We start from the raw sequence: 19,364 nt of genomic DNA, 5'->3' as shown, positions 1-19,364 counted from the left end.
GCCTGAATTCTTTATTGTATTGCATATTAAGCTTAGAACAATTTAGTTATTAAATATTATAATGCAATATTCATGACTTTTAAATAGCTGTTATAATTATGTTGTGCCTTTATTGTTCTTCATTTTATTTCAAAAAGTGCTTTGACCTTTCATTCATGAAATCTGATGTCTCTTGAGGATTTTCTGTTTGTGTCATGCATAACTGATTACTATTAAAAGCAGCCATTCAAAAATACTGATAATTGAATTCTGCCAGGGTCTATTTGTAGTCCAGAAGAGGATGCATTGATTCAATTTTAATTGCTCCCATCCTTCAATTTCAATTCCCTCCAATAGTGCCTGAACATTTGGCGTTCTTTCTCAGTGTGCCTTAAATACAGTACACAGTAACCTGTCATAAGTATGTCGCAAATAGATGGGCATTTTTTTTTCTGGGTTCAAGCCCAGTTTCACAATGGCTCAGACACAAGAATAAAGAACAAAGTTGCTAGAATGCTGCAAGACACTGCATCAGACCTGTAAAACCATTCCTTTGAGTATTCGTGCATTTGATGCCAAAATCTCACAAGATTTTTCATTTTACTTCAATTATTTTTGTTAGAAATCAATTATTGTAGGATATTATCTTCCTTTTTTGTAATAAGCAACTAAATAGTATATCAATATAATTTTTATTTGAATAAAAATAATAAAATCTTATAAAGTTAGTCTTCACAGTAGAGCCCAAAATATCTGTTGCCAAGTGGGCAGAAATGTGTATCACATAATCCATGTGCCTGTGATGACTTTTAAAAGAATATACAGTGGTACTTCTACCTACAAACGCCTCTACTTATGAACTTTTCTAGATAAGAACCGGGTGTTCAAGATTTTTTTGCCTCTTCTCAAGAACCATTTTCCACTTACAAACCGGAGCCTCCGAAAACCGAAACCAGAAAAGGAAGGGAGAAGCTTCCATGGGGCCTCTCTAGGAATCTCCTGGGAAGAAACAGGGCTGGAAAAGGCAGGGAGAAGCCTCCGTGGGGCATCTCTAGGAATCTTCTGGGAGGAAACAGAGCTGGAAAAGGCAGGGAGAATGTGGGCCTCTCTAGGAATCTCCTGGGAGGAAACAGGGCCGGAAAAGGCAGGGAGAAGCCTCTGTGGGCCTCTCTAGGAATCTTGTGGGAGGAAACAGGGCTGGAAAAGGCAGGGAGAAGTCTCCGTGGGGCTTCTCTAGGAATCTCCTGGGAGGAAACAGGGCCTCCACCCTCCCTGTTGTTTCCCCAATCGCACACATTATTTGCTTTTACATTGATTCCTAAGGGAAAAATTGCTTCTTCTTACAAACTTTTCTACTTAAGAACCTGGTCACCGAATGAATTAAGTTCGTAAATAGAGGCACCACTGTACCTTTAAAGAAATATCATCATGGAGGAATAAATACTGTATATTGGTTAACATGTGCCCATATACTGACTTGGCATCAGTGTACAGTAGTCCTAACCTATTTCTGAAAGTGAGGAAAAATATGTTCAGATTTCAAATGTAGGTGTTCTTTGTTTCCCACAGGTAAGCCCAAATACAGTGCTGGACCATCTAAAGGATATGGAGGGCCAAAGACTTCCTTGTCCACCTGTTTCCTTAGAAGACCCACCTGTTCAGCTCTCCTGTCTTCAAGCCATTCCAGCAGCATCCGATCTCTTGCTGAGCCCCATGATTCTCCAGCCAGAACAAGCCCTGGCTCAAACCGTATATTTAAAAGCGCTAACTATTCCTTTTTACCAGCCTGTTCAATCAAACCATAAACTTTCCAGAATCCAGACAAATATCAACATAGACAATAGTCATTTGCCTGTAATCCTCAATCCGCTTTTGCATACAAAAGGGACAGATCAGGCAATCATTCAGAAGCAACCTAGTGCAGTAAACATAGTTAGTCATCTTTCACTTTTGCCACAAAGTTCTTCTCCAGGTGCACTGGCTGGAAGCCCAGGGAAGGCCAAAAGTTCTGGGAAGTATCTGTGTAAACACTGTGGGCGTGACTGTCTGAAGCCAAGTGTCCTTGAGAAACACATGCGATCGCACACAGGTGAGAGGCCTTTTCCATGTGCAACGTGTGGCATTGCGTTTAAAACTCAAAGCAATCTATATAAACACAGGAGAACTCAGACCCATGTCAATAATGCCAGGGTGCCTTCAGAATCTGATAGCAGTGGTCTATTAGAAGAGGATGAGAAGCTGACGGAGAGAGTTGCATCCTCCCAGACCACAGAATCTCATGATAAAAATGACGTCCAGCCAAGTGCAAGGATTAGATCTGCCGCCTTAGAGACTAGTGGCAAACATATTCTTGCTACTTCGTTATCGGAGACGCTCCTTGTTTCGGAAAGTCCAAGGATGAAAACGGGTAACTCCTGTCCTGGAGAAATAAATCAGAGTGCCGTTGAAAAAGAGACCGCCAGAGATGCCGCAGATCTACCCCAGAGAAAGAAGATCCAGGATCAAAGGTCTCCGACGGGAAGCAAACACAGTCAGCTGCAGAGACAGCAAGCTCTGCATTTGGAGAAGCTGTGGAACAGTAGATCTGTGGACACCAAGCTAAAAAAGTGCGAGAGCACCGACTCCGGTTATCTGTCACGCTCTGATAGTGTGGAACCTCAGACATCCTCACCTGGCTTCCTGCACAGTCTTTGTGAACATAGCACAGAGTCAGAAGACGATGCAGCTGTCAACAATAAAAGCATGACGTACAGTTTCTCCAAAGTAGACTCAACTGAGAAAGCAACGGGAGCCGCGACCCTGGAGAAAAAAAAGTTGGAAGAGCACATCTCAAGGCTAATATCTCAAAATAAAGCAGTTGTGGATGACACTCAGTTGGACAGCGTTAGGCCCAGGAAAACGGTGCTATCCAAACAAGGAAGCATTGACTTGCCAATGCCTTACATGTACAAGGACTCATTCCATTTTGATATACGGCCTCTGGACGTCAGCAAGAAAAAGAATATCTCTCTGCGCTCAGCCAAGTCTATCTTCACTCCTGTGGAAAAGACTAAGCAATTGTTTTTTCATTCGGTTCCCACTCAGTTTTCAACAACAATTGACTCTGTGCCTGTTACAAGAAGTAACTCTCTGCCTTTCATCGAGAGTACAAAGAAGATGCAGGACCAGGCAGATAGTTCAAAACCGTCTTCTTTCACGAGAGTGTCTCCAGATATGGGTTTTTCTGGCTTGTTGCATAGCAGCAATTTAGAGGCAAATATGACAAATGTTCTTAACAGCCACCCCCGGATGCTTGTTAGACAGGTGGCAGTAGATGATGTGCCATTAAATTATATGACTGAATCTTCGTCCTCTTTAGAGGAGAAAAAAGGTAAACAGAAATCTGAGGCTGGGGTGGAAGGAGTGAACAGCAATACTAAGAAATCCAGCCAGAGAAAATTAAAAATGTTTTCCCAGGAAAAATGGCAAGTATATGGGGATGAGACGTTTAAGAAAATTTATCAGAAGGTGAAAAACAGTCAACCAACCAAAAAACAAAAAGGTAATTTAACAAATGTTTCAGATACCAAGGAAACTGCACATGAGAAGGGAATTACATTGTTGAGAGAAGACCAAAGCTCTGAAACTGGAAATGGAATTTCCTCACCAGTAGATGTTACTGCAAAAGCAAATCCTGACGTATTGGAAAGCCATTCCAAAGCTAGCCCTGGTACTCACCCTACTTTTTCTCAGGAGAATTCGGGACGATTGGTGAAATTAAGAGAAACATTGTGTTCAGTTGGTGATTGTGAACAACACAGCATGGCAAGTGAAACGTCATCTGTTGAACATCGATGCAAAGACTTGCCTGTTTCAAAACACAATCAGAGTGGCCATAGTAAAGTTTTGCCTTTAAGTAGAGGCTGTGGATTGAAAGTCCAACTTCAGCAAACTCAACTGAACCTTGCTACTCAGCATGATCGTGACTTAGAAGATGCAAATGGACACATTACTGAATGCGTACAAGAATATAAGGATACTGCAGCTAATAGAAAAGGATGGAGGGTGAAAGAGACTTCCCACCTCGGACACACAGCTTTATCGGCAACAAAGTGCAACCCCAGTGAGCTGGTGCATGAATCTCAGAAATCACCCTCGGAAAGAAAAAAGCCTAAGGTGGATAAACTGGAAAACACGGAAAACGTAACAATTAAAAACAGCAGTTCAACCGAGTTGGTTGTGAAACTGATAGACTGTTATAATCTTAATATACTTGCTGCAGAATCTGCAAAGGACTCAGAAAAGGGGGGAAAATGGACAGTAATGGTAGGAACATCTGGTTCAGAGAGCAGTATGGAATGGGAGAAAGGAACCCAAAGTTCTATAACAGTATCTAACGATAGGGATTGTATTGTAAGTCTAACAGATACGCAGATAAGTATATCTGCGGCATCGTTCCCTGAACAATTCAAGACTGATGCAACAGAGGAACGCACTAGTAATTTGTTTGCAATAAAAAATCTCACATCTCCCGTAACAACAGCAACAGAAGCATTATCAAACTGTAGAGACTCAGCGCCAACCCACACTCAGCAAGTGATTTCTCATCTAAAGAAAAATGATTTTCTTCCAAAGTACCTCTTAAAATATTCACCCGAAGGAAACAATATAGGTGTGCCATTGTTTCTTACAAGAGAGCCAGAAAATATACCATGTGTTTCATTGCCAAGCAGCTCAACCATTCCCCCGTATCCTGCCTGTAACAATAAACTACTTGATAGTAATTCCGTTGATGTAACGTTGTGCCCTTTGCAATTGGACCTGAGTCATCCAGCCAGAAGAAAAGAGCTAAAATGGGACATGCACATAACACAACAGACTCCTATGGTAGCTCCTGTACCAACTCTCCGTGAAGCCAAAACAATTGCAACCACGGCAGATCAAAAGTGTCATCTTCAAAATGCAAGCAGCAAAGTTAAAGATGTGTGTAAGACAGACAGTAGAGACAACTTAGATGATCAACGATTGATAACGAAAGAGGATGAGTGTATAATTGCTTCTACATCACACGTTCCTGGGAGGAAAGTATGCTTTACCACAATTTATACAGGAGGGCTTTTCTTATCATCAGACGTGACTGGGCATAATTCAGCCTTAAAGTTAATCCAATCAGCAAAGAGTTCAGTAATCTCGCTCTCTTCACTGGTGGAAAGGGCAGTTTTCTGTGAAAGTAGCGAGAAGGAAGTCAAGGAATGGCAATTGGAGACTAACCCTTTGCCAGGATTGGAAAACATGCCCACTGGTTCAGCTAGCAGCTCAAAATGTCTTTGCCATTCTTCCAATATGCTTTATTGTCATGTGCTGTGTACTCAACCAAAGGAGATTTGTTCTCAGCCTCAATTAAGCATGGAATCTCGTGCAGGAAACTTACAAATCCCAAATCTGAATCGATCCTTCCCAACTCTAAATGCAGAGCCTCAGCTGACTTGGTGTTGCTTGTCAAGGAGCCTCCCACTTCCTATTGAGCAAAAGGAAACAAAAGATTCTGCATATTCTTCTTTATATATGAATGAAAACTTCACTTCAAAATGTGGACGGTCCGTCTGCAAAATCAAAAGCCATGGGAAGGCTGCTACGGAAGGCTGGAGAATTGGAAAACCCCAAACACTGGTCTCTTCTCCACAAAGACAGGAAACGGAGAAGGTAATGGCTTTATGCTTTTCCTATTCCTAGATGGAAGTTGATTTAGCTTTAGAATAAAATGGGAATGGTGGTTAAGAGGTCAACGAAGCAGTGGAAGTGATGTGCCGGTGCCTGGAGGCTGTTGGGGACTGGATGGGTGTCAACAAACTCAAACTCAACCCAGATAAGACGGAGTGGCAGTGGGTCTTGCCTCCCAAGGACAATTCCATCTGTCCGTCCATTACCCTGGGGGGGGGGAAACTATTGACCTCCTCAGAGAGGGTGCGCAATTTGGGCGTCCTCCTCGATCCACAGCTGACATTGGAACATCATCTTTTGGCTGTGGCGAGGAGGGCGTTTGCCCAGGTTCGCCTGGTGCACCAGTTGCGGCCCTATTTGGACAGGGAGTCATTGCTCACAGTCACTCATGCCCTCATCACCTCGAGGTTCGATTACTGCAACGCTCTCTACATGGGGCTACCTTTGAAAAGTGTTTGGAAACTCCAGATCGTGCAGAACGCGGCCGCGAGAGCCATTGTGGGGCTTCCCAGATTTGCCCACGTATCTACAACACTCCGTGGCCTGCATTGGCTGCCGATCAGTTTCTGGTCACAATTCAAAGTGTTGGTCATGACCTTTAAAGCCCTACATGGCATTGGACCAGAGTACCTCCGGAACCGCCTGCTACCACACGAATCCCAGCGACCGATAAGGTCCCACAGAGTTGGCCTTCTCTGGGTCCAGTCAACTAAACAATGTCATCAGGCGGGCCCCAGGGGAAGAGCCTTCTCTGTGGCGGCCCCGGCCCTCTGGAATCAACTCCCCCCTGGAGATTAGAGCTGCTCCCACCCTCCTTGTCTTCCGTAAACTACTTAAGACCCACTTAAAGCGCCAGGCATGGGGGATTTGAGGCATCTTTCCCCCAGGCTTATTATAATTTATGTTTGGTATGTATGTGCTCTTTGGTTTTTAATTATGATAGGGTTTTTAGTTTTTTAATATTAGATTTCTGCCATTATAATATTGTTTTTATCGTTGTGAGCCGCCCCGAGTCTTCGGAGAGGGGCGGCATACAAATCTAATAAATTATTATTATTATTATTGTTAGTGACAGATTTGAAGATTGTGGATTCAGTGTGATGATTATGGGTTGAACCATTAGGTTAGAACAATGTAGGCAATCTTTCTTGGAATGTTGACAATATGTTACCACAAAGGTTATGTATTTATCATCAAGATCCTGATCATCTTAAATTTATTAGCCCCCCAACTCTAATTTGCCAAAGGGAGATTAATGAAGCTGTCTCTGAATTTATCTATCTCACAAACACTCTGAATTGTCCATGGTTAGAGATACCACGTCTTCTGCCACATTCAAAATGCCTTTGAATTTATTTATTTATTTATTGGATTTGTATGCCGCCCCTCTCCGCAGACTCGGGACGGCTAACAACAGCAATAAAACAGTATATAACAAAATCCAATACTAAAAACAGTTAAAAACCCATTATATAAAAACCAGTCATACATACAGACATACCATGCATAAAATTGTAAAGGCCTAGGGGGAAGTGTATTTCAGTTCCCCCATGCCTGGCAGCAGAGGTGGGTTTTAAGCAGCTTTCGAAAGGCAAGGAGGGTGGGGGCAATTCTAATCTCTGGGGGGAGTTGGTTCCAAAGGGCCGGGGCCGCCACAGAGAAGGCTCTTCCTCTGGGTCCCGCCAAGCGACATTGTTTGGTTGACGGGACCCGGAGAAGACCCACTCTGTGGGACCTAACTGGTCGCTGGGATTCGTGCAGCAGAAGGCGGTCCCTGAGGAATACCCCATTTTTTCCACAATTGGCAGCCACTTCAGAAGAAGGTGGGTAGCACTGGGAAGACAGATTTCCATTGTTCTGATCCTCTGGGTGCTCTTCGTGAAAGCAGAGAACCATTCTCATTCCTTTGCAAAAATGAGATATTTATAAATAATATGTGCTGTAATTAGAATAAAAGAAAACACATTTAAAAATTGGAAGAATAAATGTTTTTTTTTCTGGCATTATAAGGACAGCACTGTAGTGCCACGGTGGCTCTCGTAAGATGGATATATTTTCTTTATTTATTAGATTTATAAGGCTGCCCAAGTCAACCACTATGACTCTGGGTGGTATACAGCATAAGAACAAAGAAAAAAAATCAAAGAAGGGGGAAAAATATTTACAATAAACAATACAATACCAAATACAAAATGGTAACCAAACACATAACAAAAAAATCACAACTATATCCAACATTCTTTTGAGAGCAGACAAACTGTTCCACTATTTTCATATTCTGGACTGTTGTTAACATTGTGATTTTTGTCATGCAATGTTACTCGTTTTTTTCCATCCACAGAAGTACTTTTTAAACACTGGTGCTCAGGAGGTCCCCAAAAGCATACCAGAACTAGAAAAGAGAAAAGAAAAACTTTACAAAAGGAGAGAAAAGAAAAACTTAAAAAGGATAAAAGGGAAGATCAACCCCAAACGGTAAGAAATGGGGATTTAGTCTTAGAAAAGCAATTTTTCTTTCACTATGAATAACATTCATAACTGAACAATATGGTGGAAAGACTTTGTGAGGAGAATTTCTTAAAATTTTATTTTAGAAAGAAGTAGGACATTTATATGGATTGTGCTACAGTAGTACTAACACTAACAAAAGTAATTTAATGTTTAAACGACTTAAATTAAGTTCTTGGATTAACTATTATGTTGTGACTTCAAATGTTATACAGTAGTCCCTTGCTATACCGCGCTTCACCTACTGCGGCTTCACTTCATTGCGGGTTTTCAAGAAATATTAATGAGAAAAATCATTCGCGGATCTTCGCTGGTTCGCGGGTTTCTGAGGAAGTCGATCGGCAGATTTAAACAGCCCGCCGAACTCGACCGGCAGGTTTTTCAAAAAAAATATATCTAAAATTGTAAATACTGTATTTAAATACTGTATCTAAAATAAATACTGTGTGGGAAGGGTTTATAAACACTTAAAACAATGAAAACTTACCAAACAATTACAATATAAATACTTAAATAAGTACTATCAGTTGATAAATTCCCCATCGCGGATTTCACCTATAGCGGCCGGGTCTGGAACGTAACACCAGCGATAGGTGAGGGACTACTGTATATCCCAGTCTTCATGTCAAGGGGCAATGGGACAGACATCTTTAATATAACCTCCACACGGTAACATCGTAACAAATCTTATCCTACTTGTCAATAGGTAATTAAGTTTTAGCTTTTGCATCATGGCATACATTTTATCATGTGCTACTCATGATTAAAGAATTAGGAAATTCCTCCGCCTTCACATTTCTTTGTTTGCCTCCTCTTTGTTTATAAGGTAGCTAATGTCAAGAATTTCTTTCCTGCCTTTGCTCCCTAAATATATTTTTCTTGAACCTCTCTTGGTAGAGTATAATTCTATACAGTTATATATTGCATTTTCTGCAGTGAAGGACTACCAAATTTTTTACTACCACACTGTGGGCGTGATTTATGTGGGACGCCCTGTATTTTCTTTCAACATTTTTCAATTTAAATTGGTGCTCTGGGGTGGAGCTCCATTTTTGCTACCCCGCTGCACCGTCCGGGCAGCAGTCCGCCTCTGATTTTCTGTAAACCTTCTTTCTGTTAAAAATTACAAAAAACTGTTTAGTGGTTTTTGCAGATTGGACCCCTCTCTCCAGGAAAATAAGATGTTCCTTCCAACATATTAAAGGTAGTCTTCAAGTTACAGCCACAATTGAACTCAAAATTTCTTGTTAAGTGAGACATTGAGTTTTGCCCCATTTTATGACCTTTCTTGCTACAGTTGTTAAGTGAATCACTGTAATTGATAATTTAGTAACATGGTTGTTGAGTTAATCTGGTTTACCCATTGATTTTGCTTATCAGGTGGTCACAAAAGGAGATCACATAATCACATAATCTTGGGAAACAACAACAGTCATAAGTATGAATCAGTCGCCAAGCACCTGAATTTTGATCACATGATCATGGGGATGCTACAAAGGTTATAAGTATGCAAATGGTCCTAAGTCACTTTTTCAGTGCTGTTATATAACCTTGAACAGGTTATTAAATGAACTGCTGAGGACTACCTGTATTCTTATTTGATCTTTCTACATTTTTCTTTGCTTGAAAAAAAATCTTAATGGACACATTAGTAGGAAAAAGGAAACAGAGGGAAGAAAGAGCAGATATTTAATACTGAAAGCATCAAATAGGACATCTTTTGTTTTTACATCTGATCAATGTGGAATTAAAATGTGGGGTTTGAAAAAAAATATTTTATTTCTCTCAAACTTAATGCCAAAAACCATTACAAAAAAGACTTGCTCGGGTTGGATAAAATCATGAGGGTTATTTTATTTACTTATTTATTTTATTTATTTATTTATTTTGTCCAATACACAAAAATACACAATGAAGGTAATAGAGGACACCTTCGAGGAAATAGAATTAGAGAAAGAATAGAAGAGAGAATATAAGATAAAATAATCAATGAAAGATATAGGGATAGAAGAGAAGATATATGGGATATAGGAGAGACAATTTATTTATTTATTTTATTTATTCATTTGTCCAATACACAAATACATAGGAAGAAAAATAGACGTAGTAATATATATAATCAATCAATCAATCAATATAAACTTTATTTGATTAGTCAATCGACCATAGTAGTAATATATATAAGGGTAAAGTGAACTTAGAGGAGAGGATATATGAAAGAAAGAAAATATATATGATAAGTGAGAGAAAGGAAAGACAATTGGACAGGGGACGAAAGGCACACCAGCGCACTTATGTACGCCCCTTATTGTTAGCTGAAAATTTTTCTGTAGCAGGAAAAAGTCATATTAGGTATGGTTAAAATTATCCAAAGACAGAACAGCTATTTGGTTTTGGGTGATAACTTGCTTTTCATCACAACCAATTTAAACTAGACAAAGCACATTTTATAATCAAGAAGATTTTAAAGAAGGGAATAAAAATGGAAGCACATTTTAATGAGATATAATTTTATTTGTTTCAAGGAGGATATTTTCTGGCATTTTAAAAATTTACAACGGTAATATTTAAGAAGCTGATTGTTGATCATTATGGTTGGCTACATAATTTTTCCCCATTGAGATAAACTAAAGAAAGGAATATTCTTTATTTTTTCTGGATTACTGAAGTTTGGCAAGTGAAGTAGTCCTAAATATTTGTAATGAAATGTGAGCTTAAAGGATGTTCTAAAGACACATTAATTTCTATGTTTCATTATATAGACATGAAGATCATCATGCACAAAGACATCGTTTTCTCAGAAGCCATCAGTCAAGAAAGCAATGCTGGGCCTTGAAGACTTTCAGAAAAGATTCCCGCATCAACACTTCTGGCATTTGGGAGCATTGTAGAAAATGCCATTGTTTTCCATCAACTTCACTAGGTAAGCCAGATAAGAGTGGAAATGAAAATGACAAAAGTTTCTGAAATCAAGGGCAGCTGTCTCTTAACATTTGTGGGGTCTTCCTGCTCAACGTGGATACTTGCCCTTATTTCTGGTATTCATATAGCTGGCCTTAACAGAACATAGAAAATAAAAATTACATGATGTTGGCCATCTTCACATTTTTCTTCAATCAAATAGTCAATCTAATAATCTTTTTTGATGGACCTGGGAACAAAGCTTATCAATATTCCTGAAAAAAATATAATTGCATTCTCCATTTGTCCAGCATATCAGAGATTAGAATTGCCCCCACCCTCCTTGCCTTTCGTAAGCTACTTAAAACCTACCTCTGCCGCCAGGCATGGGGGAATTGAGATGCTCTTTCCTCCTAGGCCTTTACAATTTTATGCATGGTATGTCTGTATGTATGATTGGTTTTTTATATTAATGGGTTTTTAATCATTTTTAGTATTGGATTATTACTGTACACTGTCTTATTATTGCTGTTAGCCGCCCCGAGTCTCCGGAGAGGGGCGGCATACAAATTTAATAAATAATAATAATAATAATAATAATAATAATAATAATAATAATAATAATAATAATCACACAGGCAGAATTGCATGGTTGAAAAAGTCAAGTTGACTGACATAATGGTATGATCAAAGTTCTGTTCTGTTTTTAATGCAGCACAGATAAAAAAAAATGGGCAGCTTCAATTTTCTCTTTGTGGCTTCTTGACTTTTTGGAGTGTATCTTGCAGATATCTTTGCTCATAAGGTTACTGTTGATGGAAAAAATATGGGAGTCTTCTGTATGTTGCCATAATTTATGAAAGGCAAGATATGAATAAAAGAAAATGAAGAATAAGGGAAGCTATTATGAGTTTAAGGATTTCCTGCAACACCTGTTCTGAAAAATCCCTCATTTGGAAATCCCAACAGATTGTAGGATATCCTTAGGCCATTGCCCAGATTTCTTGGACTTAACAGTCATCCTGCAGAACCTGATAGTTCAACCTAAACATATTTTACTATGTTCTTTATTGTTAAAGGTATTTGTAACTAGAGAATTTGGTATTGTAATTAAAGCAAAAAGCTAGAAACCAGGAGACCCTGATTTAGATATAAAAGCAGCACACTGATTTTGGGCTCATACCACATCTTGGACATCAACACCCTTGAAAATTTCCAAAGATACTTCACCAGAAGAGCCCTTCACTCCTCCACTCGAAACAGAATACCCTACGAAAGCAGACTATCAATCCTAGGTCTAGAAAGCTTAGAACTACGTCGCCTAAAACACGATCTAAGTATTGCCCACAAGATCATATGCTGCAACGTTCTACCTGTCAATGACTACTTCAGCTTCAATCGCAACAACACAAGAGCACGCAACAGATTCAAACTTAATATTAACCGCTCCAAACATGACTGTAAAAAATATGACTTCAGCAACCGAGTTGTCGAAGCGTGGAACTCATTACCTGACTCAGTAGTGTCAACCCCTAACCCCCAACATTTTTCCCTTAGACTATCCACGATTGACCTCTCCAAGTTCCTTAGAGGTCAGTAAGGGGCGTGCATAAGTGCACCAGTGTGCCTTCCGTCCCCTGTCCAATTGTCTCTCCTTATCTCATTTATCTTTTCTTCCTTTCTAATATGTTCACCTATACTTTTATATCTTTTCTTCTATTCTTTTCTTTACTTATATTATTACATATCTTTCTCTTCAATGTGTATTATGTATTGGACAAAATAAATAAATAAAATAAATAAATAAATTCTGTCTCAGCTCTAAGGAAGTACAGTGTTCCCTCGATTTTCGCGGGGGATGCGTTCCGAGACCGCCCGTGAAAGTTGGATTTCCGCGAAGTAGAGATGCGGAAGTAAATACACTATTTTTGGCTATGAACAGTATCGCAAGCCTTCCCTTAACAATTTAAACCCCTAAACTGCAATTTATCATTCCCTTAGCAACCATTTAGATTATTACTCACCATGTTTATTTATTAAAGTTTATTAAAAAAAATAAACGTCATCGGGCGGGAAAAACCGTGGTATAGTGGGAAAAAACGCAAAGTATTTTTTAATTAATATTTTTGAAAAACCGTGGTATAGCCGTTTCGCGAAGTTCGAACCCGCGAAAATCGAGGGACCACTGTAATGGCAAACCAATTCTAAAATTTTGGCAAGATGACTGCAGGGACTAGCCCAGGCAGCTGCCAGGAGTAAAAACTGACTTGAACGAAGGTTCAAGCAAATTGAAATGTTGATGTGCTATATTGCCTGGAAATAATCAATATTTCTCTTATTATATTAATTTTGGATGTTCAATTTCTATGATGTTTTTATGTACAGTACTCCAGGATTCCTGTGCAATTTTTCTTTGAATTGTACTTGAAGCTTTGGTCTGTTTCTTGCTTGGCTCACTTTTTTCCAGCTTCAAATTCTTTTTAGTCATCTTGGATTAGCTCCTTAATGTTAGTTTCCTTGGAGACTTTGAATTTATAATAGGTTATGGTAAAGAATATAACTTGAATTTTTAAAGCATACAATTTTACCAGGCCATTTATCAGAAGAGAAGGATTTAGGGATAGTGATTTCTGACAGTCTCAAAATGGGTGAACAGTGCAGTCAGGCGGTAGGGAAAGCAAGTAGGATGCTTGGCTGCATAGCTAGAGGTATAACAAGCAGGAAGAGGGAGATTGTGATCCCCTTATATAGAGCGCTGGTGAGACCACATTTGGAATACTGTGTTCAGTTCTGGAGATCTCACCTACAAAAAGATATTGACAAAATTGAACGGGTCCAAGGACGGGCTACAAGAATGGTGGAAGGTCTTAAGCATAAAACGTATCAGGAAAGACTTAATGAACTCAATCTGTATAGTCTGGAAGACAGAAGGAAAAGGGGGGACATGATCGAAACATTTAAATATATTAAAGGGTTAAATAAGGTTCAGGAGGGAAGTGTTTTTAATAGGAAAATGAACACAAGAACAGGGGGACACAATCTGAAGTTAGTTGAGGGAAAGATCAAAAGCAACATGAGAAAATATTATTTTACTGAAAGAGTAGTAGATCCTTGGAACAAACTTCCAGCAGACGTGGTAGATAAATCCACAGTAACTAAATTTAAAAATGCCTGGGATAAACATATATCCATCCTAAGATAAAATACAGAAAATAGTATAAGGGCAGACTAGATGGACCATGAGGTCTTTTTCTGCCGTCAGACATCTATGTTTCTAGGCCTAGCTTTTCTACTGCAGTAAAATAAAATAAAAACCATGGCTTTGTACTGGATTTCTGTTTTATCCAGAGATAAAAATTCTAAGTTCTTCAGATCTTAGAATTCGAGTAATATGACAAATGAACGGGAATTAATCTATTTTTATCTTCCATAGTTATAAAAATAATTATAATTCTGAGAGATATGTAAGAATTGGACTCTGTTGCCACTTTACATTTTCCATTAGAATATATACATGTATCTATTGCATTATTTTCTTTTGGTAAAAGTTGTGGAAAAGCAGGAAAAAAAGTAAAAAATAATCAGCAAAAGATATATATGATAGGCATGAGATAGCAAAGGGTTACATCTAATTTACATCATTTGCCATTTCTTGATTATGTGGCATCAAGTTGTCAATTTTTAGTAACCACATGGATAGTCTATCCACCCTGCTCCTGGTTGTCCCTTTTTCTGCTTTTTCCTTCCACCTTTCTGTTCTGGTTAGCTCTGGCCCAGCTCCTGCCCCAAGGAATGTGCAGGTGGATGTGGGGGAAACATCCACATGCCGCAGGCCTGTTTTGCTCCCGATGGAATCTGGTGACGAAGCCTCTTCTGACCAAGGAAGCATGAGTGACAGGGAAGAGGGGAGTTTGGCAGACAGCCCAGGAGGAGATCAATCATCTGTATCATCCTTGGATTCTGAACAAGAATTAATGACACATCCACGCATGCTTAGAGTGATGCATAGGAGACAACAACTGAAGGATTATTACAAGAGAAAATGAGGCCACCTGTGGTTGGGTGGGGCTGCTGTAATTAGTGCTACAGATAAAAGTGCAACCTGGTGTTTTAGCCTCATGGCAGTTTATCTGATTCATTGTTTCGTCAAGATCGTGGTTTTTGTGCTGTTCAAGATTGTGTGTGGACTCTCTGGACTTTAGAATTGGACTCAATTTCCTAGTTATTGGGTGAGCAATTGGATTGCATTTAACCTGTGCCTTGTGTGTACCAGAAAATCTCTTTGACATTTAAAAAGGGAGCTGTTTCTGTTTTTCTGTTTATAAAAACTTTTGGGTTTTCCTTTTATCGCTTGGTGTGTGTCTTCCTGGACTAACTACCCTGTAATTACGGGCGGTTGAAACACGCAGGCAGAACACCTTTCCTAGCTTAGAGACAATGTGGAATTTGAGCCTCACCATTCACTATGCCTTTCCACAGGCTACACTTTTTCCATCACATCTCTGTACAACTTCAGTCTCCTTTTTATTCTTCATACTTCTGTGTCTCCTCAAGGATTCTGTGAACTCTTTCCATTATTATTTTTTTGCCCTCTTTCTCTCAATCCATTTTCCCCTTGTATATTCATTCTACAATTTGATTCTCATTCATTCTCTAGGATCAAATCTCTTTAATATACTTATATTTTAAAATATATTTTTAATGAATTTTTTTTAACAAAGCAACATTATAAACAAAGAAGATAAAGGAGAACAGTGAATAAGAGAAAATAAGAAAGAAAGTAGAAATAAATAAAAAATGATAAAGAAGCAACTTCAGATATTTTTTTGACAATTTTGAGAGTTATAAATGCATTTATATTTTATATTCTCTCTTTAAGGTTACCCCAGAATATTCTTCAACCCATAAAACCACTTTTTTTCTTGACAAAAAGTCCATAAACAGTTTCTAGTCACTGATAAAGATATTATTATTATTATTATTATTATTATTATTATTATTATTATTATTATTATTATTTAGATTTGTATGCCACCCTTCTCCGAATATATTGATTTTTCACTAAACAAACAAGTTAATTTTTCCATATCTGGTAGTTCTGTCATTTTCACCAACCATTCCTCTGTTGTTATTTATTACAGAATCTTCCAATTTGTGTACATAATTTTCTATGGCTATTTTTTTAAATTGATGGTCTATTCATTCGAAGAAGAAAATTTCTGGTTTCAGTTAAATGTTGATCTTTAAAACTTTTTGTATGATTTGTACATTCGGTTAGTCCTTACCTTAAGACCATAATTGAAGTCACAATTAGAATTACATCTTAACCATTTTTTATCCCTTGGGAATAAATTGGTAAAGTTATCTAACTAATAAAAATTAAAGAGATGCCTATAAATTATTCAATTTCTCAAATGTATTAATAATGAAATTAAATTTAAACAAAATCCACATTTACCCTTATCTGAGAAATGGCTAAGTGTATCAGCATCAGTAATATTTTTAATAAAAGTATTTTCCCCCAAATAGGAAATAACAAAAATCTGCAACAGCCACATTTCAGCACAATGGATAAAGAAGCTTTCCATTTGGAAGAGGATAAGATGAAACAAGTAAGGAGTGACTTATGCATGGCATTTTTTCCCATCAGGTAACTTAATATTAATCTGACATGTGGGTTATTAAGTTGGTCACCAAACAAATAGTAACATCTGCTTAAAGTCCATCAAATAAAATATTTGTATTAATAGACCATATTAAGAAAATAAAAGAGGGTCTTAGAATGCAGAGGATTATTAGAAAGAACTTGGAAAGACAAGATTAAAGTACCTATTAAAAATAAAAAAAATAAGAGAGTTGTACAGTATTAGATAATGAGTGGAATATATTTTGCTTGGTACTAATTATTTAATACCAAGAAATAAGTTTCATATTCTACTGTTTGTAGCATTCATGATGGTCAGTGGCTAAATATATTTAGTTAATATTAAGTAAATTAATTCTTAAAAAGATTTATTGTATTGTGGCCATTCTTTATGGAATCCAATTTTATGTGAAAATAGATATATCACAATTAGTTACAAAGCAAGTTGCTTAAGATACTTAACACACTGCTATTAGTGTTCCAGAGGACAACAGTATTGGCTTAATCACTGATATTGTCCAACATTCTCTTTCTGAAATGGCAATCAGCTGCTGTGAAGAAATACTTAAAGCAGGTCAAGGATGCATTAATGCTTTTTATTGTTCCTCCCCCAAGAAAGTGGAATTCAGTGACATACATATTACTAGTAGTTTATAGAAACTGATGAATTGATAACTTCTTCTTTATGTCTGGTAGGACAAACCTGGACTTAAATCCTCAAGAGACAGCTTATTTCTTCAAGGAACTCCTACAATCCAACAAGTACCTACATTCTCCTGTTCACCGTCTAATAATATATCAGCAGAAAAACCCATCAGTCTGGATAGTTGTTCCTTGGGAATCATTCCAAAAGACCACCACCCAGATGTAGATTCTCAGTACAATGGACCTTCCACTGGATCTTATCATTCGGAATTTAAAGATTCAAAAAAACAGCTGTGTAACTTTGTTGGATCTCAGATTACTAGACCTATTTTTATTTGTACAAAAAGAGGCTGTAATAACTTAGAATCAAAAGATAAAAATGTTATCACTGTAGAGACCCCCATTCCTACTGCAGAAAGAACAGAACAATTCATGGAGAGAAATTTATATCCTCCTTTAAGAGAGCAACATGCTCCCACATGCCAAAGTCTTACATCAAGACTACGTACCGAGATGTCAGTTTCAACTAAATCCTTACCTGGAACTCCATCTAATCAAAAGCAAAGCTTGGAAGCAATGAATAAGCCAATTCATTTGGAATATGATGACATAAGCAGCAGCGATGAAGATAGGATGGTTATAGAAATCTAAGGAATAAGTTACATATTATTTAAAGCAGAGCTCAATATGAAGGGGTAGCCATCATCAAACTGCCTTTCTCTTGTATCTTAAAAGTCAAAAACTACCAGTGCAAATATTTCTCAAAGATCTGGGCTTCATTACATGTGCTTTGCTTTTACATGAGCAATTAGTTGCACATTTAAATCCCAACGAGTTCACTACATAATGTCTCATCGTATTCTCTAACAATCTTATTTTATCACTTTCTCTATTTATACCTCAGAAAGTAGACTAAGAATCACTTTGCCTCCTTTGAGAAATGGAAAGTTGGCCTCGAAGATAGGAAATCAACTTATTTTCTCAGCTGCTCTGTGCTGCTTACTTAATCTAACTTTTCCCTTCTACAATTTTGCATGAAATCAGTGTCCTTAAATCACTTTACAGCATTTTTTGTACTGTACAAATATCCCAACATCTCTTTCCGCAAACAACTCAAGCATGCATTGATTTGTTTTGTGCCTTTTCTGTAGAGACCTGTACATACTTCCTTATCTCTTTGATATGATGTTACCTTTTCTACAATAGGAAGATATTCTTTGATCTTGTTTCTCAGGTCAGTTGGGGAAAACATTTATTATGGGAAATTAAAATGCATAGGAACTTTGTCAAAAAGAACTGAAAGCATAACATTCTTTCTTTCCTTTACATTCATGTCAAATCTTTGCACTAGGGTGGCAGTTAAAACATTTGCCCAATTGAATATCATGCACTTTCCTAAACACATTTCCATTGCATTAAGAACACTGTTGTGAAGCAGTGATCATTTGGAGCTTAACTGTACTGTTGTAATATACTTGTTTTATATTTTGTATTTCATATATCAACAAGCTATTAAAACTTTCATGTAAAATTCATAGGTGCCTTTCTTTGAGCAGGAGACAGATTGAACATCGTAGAATTCTTTATTGGCCAAGTGTGATTGGACACTTTGTCTGAATTTGTCTGTGGCGCATATGCTCTCAGAGACAAATTCCTTGTGTGTCCAATCACACTTGGCCAATAAAGAATACTATTCTTTCTATTAATCACTTGTAGGCTGTTCCTAATATGCTGGCCAAGTTAGGCAATAGAGAAAAAATACATTTCTGCAAAATTAAAGCAAAGAAAGACGAACCTTCTGTTGAATGTATTAATGCTGAAAATGATGTTTAATCATCCAAATTACTGAAATGCCACCATATACTTTTATAACTGGAGATAAGATCCATTATACAATATATATTGATCTTTATGCTTATCTATGTAGTATCTAACTTTCTAAATGCTTTTAATCTATTTTTTAAAAAAATGCAACATGGGGTCAAAT

At 37.8% G+C, this 19,364-nt stretch overlaps 1 protein-coding gene across 7 annotated transcripts in view; it reads left to right on the top strand.

Annotated features, from left to right (window-relative positions):
* The window catches only part of ZNF831 (zinc finger protein 831), an 85,964-nt gene extending 67,056 nt beyond the window's left edge, over positions 1-18,908 (top strand). For 6 of the 7 annotated variants that reach the window (XM_070744527.1, XM_070744528.1, XM_070744526.1 and 3 more), the window contains 5 exons: positions 1,549-5,661; positions 8,021-8,154; positions 10,950-11,110; positions 16,618-16,700; positions 17,429-18,908. In XM_070744527.1, the coding sequence (XP_070600628.1) occupies positions 1,549-5,661; positions 8,021-8,154; positions 10,950-11,110; positions 16,618-16,700; positions 17,429-18,028 (5,091 nt within the window). In that variant the 3' untranslated portion in view covers positions 18,029-18,908. Of the gene's footprint in view, positions 1-1,548; positions 5,662-8,020; positions 8,155-10,949; positions 11,111-16,617; positions 16,739-17,428 lie in introns of all 7 variants that reach the window. The other variant, XM_070744532.1, reaches the window with a different exon arrangement.
* The last annotated feature ends 456 nt before the right edge of the window (positions 18,909-19,364 follow it).

This window comes from Erythrolamprus reginae, chromosome 3 (genome assembly GCF_031021105.1).
Source record: "Erythrolamprus reginae isolate rEryReg1 chromosome 3, rEryReg1.hap1, whole genome shotgun sequence".
NCBI classification, from domain to species: Eukaryota; Metazoa; Chordata; class Lepidosauria; order Squamata; family Dipsadidae; genus Erythrolamprus; species Erythrolamprus reginae.
The sequence above is the reverse complement of the archived record's forward strand: the minus strand, read 5'-3'. Positions and strand labels throughout refer to the sequence as shown.